The sequence below is a fragment of the Anolis carolinensis genome, chromosome 2 (genome assembly GCF_035594765.1).
Source record: "Anolis carolinensis isolate JA03-04 chromosome 2, rAnoCar3.1.pri, whole genome shotgun sequence".
In the NCBI taxonomy this organism is placed as follows: domain Eukaryota; kingdom Metazoa; phylum Chordata; class Lepidosauria; order Squamata; family Dactyloidae; genus Anolis; species Anolis carolinensis.
The window spans coordinates 313,512,906-313,527,997 of record NC_085842.1 but is presented as its reverse complement, the minus strand read 5'-3'; the positions used below and the strand labels follow the sequence as shown (position 1 = coordinate 313,527,997).

General features: G+C 38.3%; 1 protein-coding gene across 4 annotated transcripts in view; it reads right to left on the bottom strand.

The window, feature by feature from the left end:
- Positions 1-15,092, bottom strand: part of st8sia5 (ST8 alpha-N-acetyl-neuraminide alpha-2,8-sialyltransferase 5) — a 67,831-nt gene that overhangs the window by 26,115 nt on the left and 26,624 nt on the right. The window contains exon 2 of one of the 4 annotated variants that reach the window (XM_008103518.2): positions 12,564-12,674. The exons of 1 other annotated variant lie outside the window; for it this stretch is intronic. In XM_008103518.2, coding sequence (XP_008101725.1) covers positions 12,564-12,674 — 111 coding nt within the window. Of the gene's footprint in view, positions 1-5,865; positions 7,306-12,563; positions 12,675-15,092 lie in introns of those variants that run through there. 2 more of the 4 variants (XM_008103520.2, XM_008103535.3) reach the window with 2 other exon arrangements.

The window sequence follows — 15,092 nt, the reverse complement described above, 5'->3', positions numbered from 1 at the left end:
AAATCTGGGCTCCTGGCAGAAGGACTAACAGCAGGGAAATGTTGCACTGCTTACTGAGCAATATCCCTAAATACCAGTTCCCTGCAAAACTTTACTGGGAAGAGGCCAACATTTCGGTTGTAGTTCCAATTACCATATATACTCGAGTATAAGCCACCCCGAATATAAGCCGAGATACCTAATTTTACCACTAAAAAACTGGGAAAACATTGACTCCAGTATAAGCCGAGGGTGGTAAATTTCAGAAATAAAAATAGATACCAATAAAATTACATTAATTACAGTAGGTCAAATGTTTTTGAATATTTACATAAAGCTCAAATTTAAGATAAGACTGTCCAACTCTGATCAAATCATTATTCTCATCTTCTTCAATGTAAATGTGCTTATGTATCCTTTTAATAATAATAGAGTAAAATAATACATGTAATAATAATAATAATAAATACAGGAAAATAATACATGTAATAATAAATAGAGTAAAATAATAAATGCAATAATAATAATAAGGTCAGATAAATGTATTAATAATAAATGTATTTATTATTATTATTATTATTAATACATTTATTAATTTATTTATTAATAAATGTATTAATAATAATAATAATAATAATAATAATAATAATAATAATAATAGAGTAAAATAAATGTAATAGTAGCAACAATAATAGAGAAAAATAATAAATGTAATAATACCAATAATAATAGAGAAAAATAATAAATTTACCATATATTCTCGGGTATAAGCTGACCCAAATATAAGCCAACCAGGACCCTCACCTGAGTATAAGCTGAGGGGGGCTATTTCAGTCTTTTAAAAAGGGCTGAAAAACTACGCTTATACTCGAGTATATACAGTAGTTATACACTCTGAAGCCTACATTCCCCAAAAGGCAGCAAAGTCTTCCTTTCTTGAGCCTTCTTCATTCTCTCTCTCAAACACACATATGCACATCTTACAACACAACATGTACACTACTGATCCCCTATTTGTAGGTGTGCCATTGGTGGTTTCATTAATCCACATTTCTAGTTATTTTCTAGGTCCACTAGTATGACTATTTTATTCCTGGGCCAGAAATCCTTCATTTCAAAAGGGTTTGCTATTATCTGAAGTTTGTATATCCATGCAAGTCTGGAAATGTATCCCCAGGAAGATGTGGGGCCATACCACACAGTGTAGAAAAATTGAATGCATTTTCCCTACAAGTTGGGAGTATGCAGCTTGTTTTGGATTAGGTCCACTCTCTGTATGGGCCAAAGTGACTTAAGCCTCCCCATCCACCAGTTTCCTTCCTAAATTGCCAACTTAAAAACCGAGGATTCTCAATTCATAGGGATGAATTGACTTCCTCTCCCTGTTTTTAAAGTGCCAACTGAGAAAGGAATTATTCGGGGGGATTGATTTAGAGAGAATATTTCTTTTTTGATCTATGATTTGTGAGAGCCTCATAAACATACTTGCAAATGAAAACTGAAAGGAGGGCTTCCTTTTAAAGTTTGGTATTTAACAAAGCACCTATTGAAATGTTAACACATTTTTCTTGCACCATAAGAGCTAGAAACTTGCTGCCTTCTTGGATGAAAAAGGTTATACCCTGAGAAAAGGACACTCCTGCCAATTGTGTTGTTGTGTTTGATTCTTCATGCCAAATCCCATACATTAATTGTAGGCATGGTTTCTAGGATGTTTCCTGACCAAGCTCCATTCTCTTGCATCGTCCTAAGTACAGTTGGCTCTCCACATTTACAGAATTAACTTTTCTGGATTTGATTAATATCTTCTCTCTGAGAATTTCTAAATCCTCCAATGTGATTCTATGGACATCTCCCATAAGAAATTGATCATATACCGTATTTCCCCGAAAATAAGACAGTGTCTTATATTAATTTTTGCTCCCAAAGATGTGCTAGGTCTTATTTTCAGGGGATATCTTATTTTTCCATGAAGAAGAATTCACATTTATTGTTGAACAAAAAAATGAACGTTTATTATATACTGTACAGTAGTTGTCATCACAAACCAGCATAACCAGACAAACTGTGAATCCTATCAAGAATTTCTTGTTACTACCATTATTTCCATGTACAACTGGTATGTACATTTACCAATCCTGCATGCTCTGGTGTTCTGTTTGGCAGGCGCTGGGCATGCTTCCAAACAAAAACTTTGCTAGGTCTTACTTTTGGGGGAGGCCTTATATTTAGCAATTCAGCAAAACTTCTACTAGGTCTTATTTTTCAGGGATGTCTTATTTTCAGGGAAGCAGGGTAGTTGTGCTGAAGGAAATAGAGATGGCTAGGGAGAATACTTCTCTGGGCATTTGTAGGTCCTCCAGTGTGATTGTATGGTCATCATCCACCGGATGTCCATCAAAGAGTCACACCCTAACCCATCAAATGTGGGCGTCCCATGCAGCTGGTGGAGTGGCAGATCCATGCCAAGTTTCAATTTTATTTCTTGCCAAGGTATTGAACCATAGCTCCAAATTGATCTGCTAATTTGGATAATTCTTTTAAAGGTCACACTATACCATAGAGGAGTCACCACCCTAGTGACATGGGAGCCACCAGCACCATTGGCATATTACCAAAATCATTGATCAATTGCAGCTTCACTGCTGCATCACGTTCAATACTGGGGTCTCTAAAGAATGGTACAGCAAGGATGTCATTTGCACTTCCAAGGCTTGGTAATAGTTTACAAAAACCCAAGGACTATAAAAAGGGGAGTAGTCAGTGCTGGCATGGATGTCACCAGAAAGGGTGGTTTATGCACATGATGTGGGAATGTGAATATGTACAATTTTTTGGAAAACTATACAAAATGAGTCAAATCAAATACTAGGAAAAGAGTGGGTCATAACAAAGGAAATAGCGGTATTAGGGAAAAGAGAGGAAACGGGAAATAAAAGGGAAATAAAAGAAGCAATACAGTAGAGTCTCACTTATCCAACATAAACTGGCCAGCAGAATGTTGGATAAGCGAATATGTTGGATAATAAGGAGAGATTAAGAAAAAGCCTATTAAACATCAAATTAGGTTATGATTTTATAAATTAAGCTCCCAAACATCATGTTATACAACAAATTTGACAGAAAAAGTAGTTCATTACACATTAATGCTGTGTTGTAATTACTGTATTTACGAATTTAGCACCAAAATATCACGATATATTGAAAACATTGACTACAAAAATGCATTGGATAATCCAGAATGTTGGATAAGTGAGTGTTGGATAAGTGAGACTCTACTGTAATTGAATGTGCACAAGCAGTAATAGTATTAGGGTGTAAAGATAAATCCAAATGGACAGTAAATAAATGGTACCAATATATGGTGGAGCAAATGGAATTTGAAATTATGAATGTGAAATTGTTTTTTTTAAAAAAAACTAATGAAAATAGAATGAGAGAAATGGAAGAAGGATGGACAAGGGTAAAGACCTATATCATGAATCAATCTGGAGATCAAGTCATAAGAAATAAGATACAAATGTTATATAATATATAGAATGCAAATGTATAAAAACAAAGATATAAAGATTGTCTAAAAAAATGAATATGTAAATGAATACAATCCTCGTGTTGGTAGTGGAAATTGTAAATGTTTTGTATGTGAACAGTATGCATTTTTTGTGTTTTAAAAAATAAAAAATTAGTTTAAAAAAACCCCAAGGACTGCTGCTTCCATATGTGAATGAGTCAGCATAGTTCAAATACACAGATGGAATTTTCATGCATCTTGATCTCTGCTTTTAATCCCACGATGGATTTTAAAAGCATGCCATCTGAGCCTCATCCCAAAACATGTGCAGTGTCGCCACTTCTGGCCGCAGTAAGGAAGGCAGATATAGCTGAAGAGTAGACAAAATAAGGCTGAGGAGTTACATGATAGCCATGTTTAAATATTGGAAAGGATATCATATTCAAGACAGAGCAAGCTTTTCTCCTACTGCTCCAGAGACCAGGACATAGAAAAATGGATTCAGACGACAGGAAAAGTGATCCATGTAAACATTTGGAAGAACTTCCTGATGATAAGAGCTTTTCAAAAGTGGAATAAGCTGACTGGAGTGTAGTGGAGGTTTTTAAAAAGAAGCTGGATGGCCATCTGTTGGGAATGCTTTTGTGTCTTCCTGCATGGCAGAATGACATTAGACCAGGAGTCCTCAAACTTTTAAGCCGAGGGCCGGTCCACAATCCTTCAGACTGTTGAGGGGCCGGATTATCATTTGAAAAAAATACAAACAAATTCCGATGCACACTGCATATGTCTTATTTGTAGTGCAAAAACAACAAAAACAACAACAACAACAACAACAATGAAAGAACAATACAATATTTAAAAATAAAAACAATTTTAACCAACATACATTTATCAGGATTTCAATGGGAAGTGTGGTCCTGCTTCTGGCCAATGAGATAGTCAAGTTAATTAGGGTTGTTGTTGTTGTTGTTGTTGTTGTTGTTGTTGTTGTTGTTGTTGTGTGCCTTCAAGTCATTTCAGATTTTGGGTGAGCCTAAGTCTAAAATTTATTTATTATTTATTTACTACATTTGTATCACACCCTTCTCACCCCAAAGGGGACTCAGAGTGGCTTACAAATTATATGTACATACAATATATTATATTAGTAGCATAGCACAATATTAGCATTATATATTACTACTAGCTGTGCCCGGCCACGCGTTGCTGTGGCATTGTCTGGTGGTGTTGGTGAGAAATTGTTGAGGTAGTGGTGGTATTGAATGTCTGTTGTATGGTTGTCTTTATGTTTAGTATGCACACTGAAGTGGATTATATGGCAGTGTGGAATCAAGATAATGCAGTGCAAAGCAGATAATATAAGATTCTAAATGGGTTATATAGCTGTGTGGAAGGGCCTTGAGTCTACACTGCCATATAATCCAGTTCAAATCTGATAATCTGTGGAAGAGGCCTAAGTGAGGCCTAACTGTGCCTGTCCCCTGGGCTGAGGAGGTTGCTAGGAGACCAAGTGGGCGGAGCTTAGCCTTCAAACTGGCAGCAATTGGATAAAAGCAATTATTCCTCTCTCTCTAATTAGGACTTTATTTTTCTTTTCTTTTTGTTGTATCAACCTAGAGGCGTGGATGATGGGTTGTTTTGTCAAATTTCGAGGTTGGGGGGCCTGTAGTTTTGTTGTTTTGTGGGTCGCCGTGATGCCATCACTCTTTTATATATATAGATATTGAACTATACCACTATACTGTAATATTATTAGTAATATTATATGTAATATAGAATACACAATTAATATCATTATATGGTATTATTATTAGTGTTATATTGTATTACACTATAATATTATTATCAATATTATATGTATATACAATATATTATATAAAACTGACGGCAGGGGCCAGGTAAATGACCTCGGAGGGCCGCATCCGGCCCCCGGGCCTTAGTTTGGGGACCCCTGCAGCAGACCTTTGAGGTCTCTTCCAAACTGATGATTCTCTCGATCTATGTCACAAAACAAAGCTGAGATCAGCCTGGAGGCATACATAGGAAGCAAGAACACACCCAATAAGAATTATGTCCCCGGTGTAATTTTCCTTCAGCCTCAAATTTCAAGTATCATGGTGAGTAAAGTATCATTCACACTTAAAACTCTTCTATTTGCTGTGTTCACAGTTCCTTGCTCACTTTACCTTTTCCTTTTCTCTGGGTGCCTAAGATGCACTTCTAAAGGCTCAACTGAAGAGTTAAGATACTGCAATGCTAAAAACCTGGGAGACTAAAAGGGAAATTTCATTTGGTGGAGCAAAATACTCAACAGATGTGTGTGCACCCTCATTTTGCCTGCACACCCCTATAATCTATACCTCTGCTCCCACCTCTGTTTTGCAGTCTCTTCCAGTCCACATCCTCCTTTGCAACGGATTAGCACAGCTGGTTTGCAGCTGTGCAAAAAGGCCTCTTCCCGAATGCAGCAGCGACACACACAAAGGCTCTGCATTTCTGCCCACGTGTTCCCTGCTGCGAGTGTGGTTTGCACGCTCTCACTCTGAAGGATGCAATTATGCAGGCTTTTAAAAGCTGCAGAAAGAGCACTGAATGTAAACCCCCCTCTTTCCCATACTCAGACTACTGGAGCGACTTCACATTCAGTAATAAAATGGCTAGTAGACATAAGAGACCAGTTTAATGAGCATTCTGATCCTGTAAATGCACCCCTAAAATGCAATAATTGCTGTTAGAATAGTGTATGTTCTGCTTTGCATTGGGACAGGAGTCCTCTCCCTCTTGTTATTTGTTTGCACAAATCCTGTAAAAGCCAGCAGTTGGTGCCTCCAAAGTCTAAGAAGTGAATGATAAATCCAGTCTGGGTTTTAGTTTGAACTGTCAAAGGTACTGGAATTATTTAGAAGGAAGAGTTCAACGCCATAGAAATCAACTCAGAAGTTTAGATTAAAAGCTAGAATCAGAGCCATGAACTGCTTCAGTTCACGGTATCAACTCACTCTCATATACTGCCATGTAATGCAGTTTCAGAATGCAGTTTAACTGCATTGAACTGGATTAGGTAATACCTCATTGCCATATAATGCAATTCAATACAGTTAAACTGCATCCTGAAACTACATAATATGCCAATGTGGAAAGGCCTCCGCTGATTTGAGTATTGCACCAGAATGCGGAGAGCAATACAGGCCATCCCCAAGTTACAAACAGGATAGATTCTGTATGTTTGTTTTTTATATGGGTTGATGGTTTGGAGAGCTAAAGGAAGGGTTAATGCCCCTGTGGTGCTTGTTTTGCAGTTTATGAACCTGTTCAGAAGATTTTCCCTCACTTCCTATCCCTGTGATAATTGGAAAAAATGGGCTGAAAACAAAGGTTCTTTCCACAAATTGTTGTGGAAACAACTATTGTGGATCTACAAGGAGAAGATCCACAAGTGGTTGCTGGATTGCAATTCATGGCATCACTCACTTCTGACTACACCTGTTATGGCTGATGGGAGTCACAATCTCACAATGTCTCCATCCAGATATATCTAGTGCTGAATTAGGATTTGTGCGGGAGAATAATTTTTCTGGTTCTTGTCAGTTGGTTGCACAAAGCAGTGGCCCTTTTCACACTGCACATTTACAACACTATAATTCCATGTAGTAGTTTAAGCATAGGACTTTGACTGGATTATATGGCAGTGTAGATGATAATAATAATAATACAGTAGAGTCTCACTTATCCAAGCTAAACGGGCCGGCAGAAGCTTGGATAAGCAAATATCTTGGATAATAAGGAGAAATTAAGGAAAAACCTATTAAACATCAAATTGGGTTATGATTTTACAAATTAAGCACCAAAACATCATATTATACAACAAATTTGACAGAAAAAGTAGTTCAATACATAGTAATGTTATGTTGTAATTACTGTATTTACGAATTTAGCACCAAAATATCATGATATATTGAAAACATTGACTACAAAAATGGCTTGGATAAGCCAGAAGCTTGGATAAGTGAGACTCTACTGTAATAATAGTAATAGTAGTAGTAATAATAATAATAATAATAATAATAATAATATTAATAATACAGTAATAATAAATTTCATTTCTACCCTGCCACCATCTCCCCGAAGGGACTTGGGGTAACTAACAAAATATAGCAAAGTGCCGCATATAGACAATACATAAATCTAAAACAATAAAACCCATAAAATTACAATCACACACATACATAATTACAATATAAAGCATTAAAATTCATAATATGCAGTCATAGATGCAGATAAAAACAAGTTGTTTCCAATTGACACAGTCCAGTGCCAATATGACGCCAACAGTAAGTCCTTGCACTAACCCTAAAAATCTACGTAAGATCAAAGGCCTGTTTAAAAAGCCATGTTTTAAAACTGGAACAGAAGGCTCACACAGTCTCAGCCCCAGAAAACTCCATGATAGGTTCGCTTTAGGGTCACAATGTGCATGAAACAACTTGAAGGCACAAAACAACAACAACAACAACTTGGAATTTTCTGCCAGAAAGATCTAGTGCCTCTCCAAACTACAGATCCCATTCCTCCACAGGACACAGCCATGGCAATTAAAGTGGACTCCTACTGCTACAATGGTATGGTATGGAAATGCCCCCTGCAGATTCATTTGAAGAGAGATATTTCAGGTTTTCTAAAGCATCCACTAACATGAATTCATAGATAGTACATATGCATATCATTGTTGGCTCTGCTTAACCATTTTGAAATACTTGAATGAAATATTTTATGTCTAAGTAAGTATGTGTATAGATATATAGTTTCATCCAAGCCACCCTATTTGGTGATAAGAGCTGCCTGATAAAATGGTTATGAAGAATATACAATAGAGTCTCACTTATTCAACATAAACGGGCCGACAGAATGTTGGATAAGCGAATATCTTGGATAATAAGGAGGGATCTAGGAAAAGCCTATTAAACATCAAATTAGATTATGATTTTACAAATTAAACACCCAAACATCATGTTTTACTACAAATTTGACAAAAAAAGTAATTATCAATATATGTATATTGTATATACAGTAGAGTCTCACTTATCCAAGCTAAACGGTCCAGCAGAAGCTTGGATAAGCGAATATCTTGGATAATAAGGAGGGATTAAGGAAAAGCCTATTAAAGATCAAATTAGGTTATGATTTTACAAATTAAGCACCAAAACATCATGTTATACAACAAATTTGACAGAAAAAGTAGTTCAATATGCAGTAATGTTATGTTGTAATTACTGTATTTACGAATTTAGCACCAAAATATCATGATATATTGAAAACATTGACTACAAAAATGGCTTGGATAATCCAGAAGCTTGGATAAGCGAGACTCTCCTGTACATATAATATGGATAATAATATTATAATGTAATACAATATTATACTAATAATATAATATAATATTAATTATATATTATATATTAAATGTAATATTACTAATAAAATTACCATATAATGATATAGTACAATATAGTAATTTAATGCTTACATTGTGCTATAATAATAATATATTGTATGTACATTTTATTTGTAATCCGCTCTGAGTCCCCTTTGGGGTGAGAAGAGCGGGAAATAAATGTAGTTAATAATAATAATAATAATAATAATAATAATAATAATAATAATAATAATAATAATAATAGTTCAATACGCAGGAATGCTATGTAGTAATTACTGTATTTACGAATTTAGCACCAAAACATCACAATGTATTGAAAACATTGACTACAAAAATGTTGACTAATAAAAGGCAGACTGCGTTGGATAATCCAGAACGTTGGATAAGCAAATGTTGGATAAGTGAGACTCTACTGTACATATAATTCATATAATTACTATTTTGTATACTGAAAATGAAGTATTTTATTTTGCTTTATTTTATTTACATCCCAGCTTTTTCACCTATGCAATGTGATTTACATTAAAAGAAGTTGCAGCTAAAAAAAATATTGAAAAACTAATAATTATGTTAAAAGCACAAAGTTAGCACAGCTGAAAACACATTCAAAACCTGTTTTTTTAACAGATAAAAGCACAGTGCGCCCCATTAGAAGCCTCATCTGCCACATGAATTAGGAGCCAACGGCCCGCCGACATAAAAAGGTCTTTGTCTGCTGGAAGAAAGAGAGCTGACCCAACGTCCCGCCAACTATTAATTGCCGATGCAAGGCACGTTATATAGCTTTTCTTGGTGAAAAGGATGAAATAACTGTCTTGGCAAAGAAACTGAATTTCCTCACTCTAAACGAACTTCATGATATTGACACCTCATCACACGGCATCCTCCTGAAGGAGTCCAGGTAGAGATGCTTCCTGTCTTGACTCTGCAATGATTTGTGAAGTTTTCTAAATAGCATCCATCACCAAACAAAAACTGGATTGCTACCAACTTGTTAGGGATTCCTCTTCTTCAGAAGAGGAAGAGGAGCAGGAAAGTGTTCATGAATCTGAGGGTGAGTTGGAATCTGAGGAGGAGACTTTGCAAGTACCCTCATTTCAGGAGAGGCAAAAGGAAACAGAGTAGAGACGTCATTCATCTAGATTAGCTGCCAGAAATGCAGCTGAGTAATTAGGAACTGCCCTAGCAGCTGTGAGGGGAGTCAGGGCTATAAAGCAGAAGCAGGTGCAGCCAGCTCTTGCTGGTAACAAACTGACTCTAATGCCTTTGCTCCCCTTGTGCCTGCTTTGAGTGTGCATCTGGATTTATGCCTGTTTCTTTGTCTGAAGTAAGACTGCTAATTGATTTGGGAGTTTATCAGAGACTAAGAACTATGTTTGCCCTATGACTTCCTTGCTTCCTCTTGCATTATTCCACTGAGTGTGTTGTACTTTATGTTTTGCTGAAGTAAAACAGTTTTCATTTACTTACCACAGTGTTTTAAGGCTGTTCTTGAAAGACAAAACAGGACACAACCACTCAAAATTGCTGAAATCTGGTTAAAATCTAGGCAGGCTCCAGAGAACATACCAAGTTGGAAAAAGATTGAGGTTCACCAGGACTTTGGTCTTTCTAGTCCAGTGATATCAACCAGGACTGGAAGGACATTTTGAGACAGGGATAGGGATCTGTCCAACCTTTGCATGCTGACATATTTTACTCCTTATGAAAAGCATTAGCAGTTAATGACTTCCATATCAGTAGACTGAATCCACTCTTGGATGTATCCACACTGTAGGATTAATGCAGTTCGACCCAACTTTAACATTGATGGCTCAATGCTGTGGAATCCTGATGGTTGTAGTTTGGTGAGGGCACTCACATTTTTTGGCAGGAATAGCTAAAGACCTACAAGGTCCATAGTATTGAGCCATGGCAGTTAAAGTGGTGTCAAACTGCATTGATCTTACAGTGTAGACAAGATCCCAAGCCTAAGTCTGGACATTAAAAGGACTATCCAAAGTAATTTAGGGATAGTGCTCAGCTTTTTAAAAGATTGGACTAAAACCTGAAGCTGATTCCACTGTGTCACTGACACTGAAGCTTTGAAGTTGACTGAATTGCATTGGTGGTTGTTTGATATTATTACTGTTGTATAAACCTTTGTTTTAACTTCTGTTTTATCATCTTCTTGTGTTTTAAACTGTGTATATTGTTAATGTATTTGTGCTGTTACTTTTATAACATTGTGAGCCGCCCCGAGTCCCCACGGGGAGATGGTGGCGGGGTATAAATAAAGTTTATTATTATTATTATTACCTATCTGTCAAATTGGGAAAATTTCATTTTCTGGCTCTCCAAGGGAGATTCTGGGAGTTGTAGTCCAATACATGGCGCAATGGGTTAAACCCTTGTACCTGCAGTACTGCTAACTTGAAGGTTGGGTTGCTGACCTGAAGGTTGCCAGTTCGAATCCAACCCGGGGAGAGCGCGGATGAGCTCCTTCTGTCAGCTTCAGCTCCCCATGCAGGGACATGAGAGAAGCCTCCCACAAGGGTGGTAAAACATCAAAACATTTGGGTGTTCCCTGGGCAGCATCCTTGCAGATGGCCAATTCTCTCAAGCCAGAAGCAACCTGCAGTTTCTCAAGTCGCTCCTGACATGAAAAAAAGTCCAAAGCAAAATAAAGTTTCCAAAAAAAAGTATGAAACAACTTTTAGGCCCTTCCACACTACACAAACTGAGTGCTGTGATAGCACTTTAACTGCCTTAATTCCAACCTTTAGAATCTTAGGATCTGGAGTTTATTGTTGTGTGCCTTCAAGTTGCCTTTGACATATGGCAACCCTAAGATGACCCTATGGGGTTGAGAGTGTGTGACTCACCCAAGGTCACCCATAGCCATGGGGAGAATCAATCTCTGGTCTCTTGAGATGTAGTGCAATGCTCAAACCATGACACCACATTGGAGCTTAAAAAGGAGCATTTAGAATCATCAGCCATGTGATATAAGAACCATGTGATATAAGGACTAGGACACACAGAATCATACAATAATAGAGTTGGAAGAGACCACATGGGCCATCTAGTTCAAACCAATGCCATGAAGGAAAAGCACAATCAAAGTATTCCTGACAGATGGCCATCCAGCATCTGTTTAAAAGCCTCCAAGAAAGGAATTTCCACCAAACTCTGAGGCAGAGAGATCCACTGCTGAACCGCTCTTACAGTCTTTCTAATGTTCAAGTGGAATCTCCTTTGAAATCATTGCTTTGAGTCCTAATTTCCAGGGCAGCAGAAAACAAGCCCGCTCCTTTATGACATCCTTCCAAATATTATACATGGCTTTCATGTTCTCTCAACCTTCTTTTCTGCAGGCGAAACAGACTCAGCTCTTTAGGACGCTCCTCATAGGGATTCATGGTCTCCAGACCTTTGATCATTTTAGTCACCCTCCTCTGGACACCTTCCAGTCTGTCAATATCTCTCTGGATTTATGGTGCCCAGAATTGGACACAGTGTTCCAGGTGAGGTCTGACCAAAGCAGAATAGAGGAGCACCATTAGGAGCCATTGCCATGGCAGTTAAAGTGGGATCGTAACGTCATAAATCTGCAGTGTGGGACGTTTCCAGCATTAACGCCATCTGTGTCTGTACCTGGTGCCCGTGTCACCGCCATTCCTCAGAGCTCCGCCATCCGTGAAATTGAGGCTGCTGCTGGTCCAATTGGCCATTTCCTCTCCATTCTGCCAGCTAAACTGCAGCCTACTAGTGAGAAAACGAGGCAGTTGATATTTCACATTGTTCATCGGCTCAGTTTCGTTTCAGCATCACTCACAGGCAGTCAATGACAGGGTATATTTTCCAACAAAAGCAGGGAGAATGAATAGAACCATCTTATTCTTAAAGGTTTGGGTAGCGCACACACACCCTCCTTTCTTCAATATGAAAACTAGATTTAAATACATATTAAAAAAACCCAAATGCAGAACACTTTTAGTCCCGAGGATTTTGAATATGGAATATTTAAGCATATACCAGGTATGAGCAAACTTGGTCCCTCCAGGTGTTTTGGACTTCAACTCCCACAATTCCTAACAGCCTATCGGCTGTTAGGAATTGTGGGAGTTGAAGTCCAAAACACCTGGAGGGACCAAGTTTGCTCATGCGTGGAGTTTGGCATCATATTAACTGCAATGACTGAATTTGATGGAATTGGAGGAGAAATCGTTAGCCTTTCTCTGCCCAAGAGTTCTGCTGCAATGGCTTCATCATGGAAACGATAATTTTTGTCATGGTTTGCAAAGGCACTCTGCTGTGTGTGTGTGTTAACTGGAGAACAAAGTGCATGAAGCCAATTGGCTAAGTCTGCAAAGACCTGGGGATTTATTTGAAACTGGGTTGTTGTGTGTTTTCTGAGCTGTATGGCCATGTTCCAGAAGTATTCACTCCTGACGTTTCGCCCACATCTGTGGCAGGCATCCTCAGAGGCTGCCTGCCATAGATGTGGGTGAAACGTCAGGAGAGAATACTTCTGGAACATGGCCATACAGCCCAGAAAATACACAACAACCCTGTGATCCTGGCCATGAAAGCTTTCGACAACACATTGATTTGAAACTGTTTCTGTTCTGCTGCTGCAGAACAAATTTGGGCAAGTTTTTCAGTAGCTGACTGAGTACTGCTGGTGAGAGGTCTTGCTATTTTGAGGGCTGTTTGCTGCTGAGGAAAAAGGGAGAAGAACCAAATCTCTGAAGCAGATTTGTGGACTGAGAAAGGACTATTTATGACTGTAGACTTCTGTAAATGATGATTGAGACAATTGTAAAAAATACTATTGTTTTTTGATCTCTTGGAATCAGTAAATTTCCTGTATTTTTGTTCTGCAGACCTGAGTGGCATGCTATTGTTCTGCGGGTGACTCTGAATCACGGGCACACGTAGTAACTTCTGGGAGCTGGGCTGTGGCGCAGGCTGGTCAGTAGCCAGCTGCAATAAATCACTATGACCAAGAGGTCATGAGTTTGAGGCCAGCCCATATCGGAGTGAGCACCCAACCATTAAAATAAAAAATAGCCCTGCTCATTGTTGACCTAAGCAACCCGAAAGATAGTTGCATCTATCAAGTAGGAGATTTAGGTTCCACTTATGTGGGGAGGCTAATTTAACTAATTTACACCACCATAAAAATCATCCAGCAGCGTTTGGAAGGAGGAAGTATCCAAGGACTCAGCGTCACAGTGGATAATGAAGCAGCTGTGCCCTCTGTGGCCGGAATCGAGCATACCCTCAGGAAGCTGGAAGCTGGAGAAGGTTAAATTGCCTCTGCGTCTTTGTCTTTGTCTCTATGTTCATGTGGCATTGAATGTTTGCCATGTGATCCGCCCTGAGTCCCCTTTGGGGTGAGAAGGGAGGAATATAAATACTGTAAGTAAATAAATACATTTATCATCATCAACCCGCTACAATTTTTCCAGGTTCTGGTGCCTCACCAAACTACACACCCAATCATTCCACAACATTGAGCCATGGCAATTGAAGTGGTGTCAAAGTGCATTACTTCTACAATCTACATGCCCCCAGAATTTCCTGAATGATTATCCAGAGAACATTTTGGAAGAGAATCAACTTGGAAATGGACTCCTCCAGCCCAAGGCAGCATTTCGTCCGACATCGAATTCAGTCCCCGCCTTGGGGCTCGGACTCTATTATATAATACATCACTGGCTTCCTTGTCACCACATCTTAGCTTGAACTCTCCCGTAACATTTGCAATGCTTAATTGGATCCCCGCACTCAGGGCTATCTGAAGGTCAAGCATGTTAAGCCTTTCTTCATATTTTTTCGTTTCCCAAAGTTTTCTCTCTGATCCTGCTTTGGTCTGGATCCAAGATGCGAGGTTTTGTGTGGGTCGGACATCTGTTAAATGTGATTCCCTGAACACAGCACACAAAGATCCCAAAGAGAAGGCCGGGTCAAGAGGGATTACAGAACGAGAAAACGACACTCCATTCTTTCATGTACTCCCATTCTTTTTTGGTCCCTCATTTGGAAATAATTTCAGCCGCAACCAGATCAAGGACATTAACAGTCATTAACATCAATGAGGACATTTGAGGTTTTGCAATTTCTCTTTTGCAGACTTTCATTTTTTCCAATCTAAAGCTTTTTGGATTACAAGTCCCA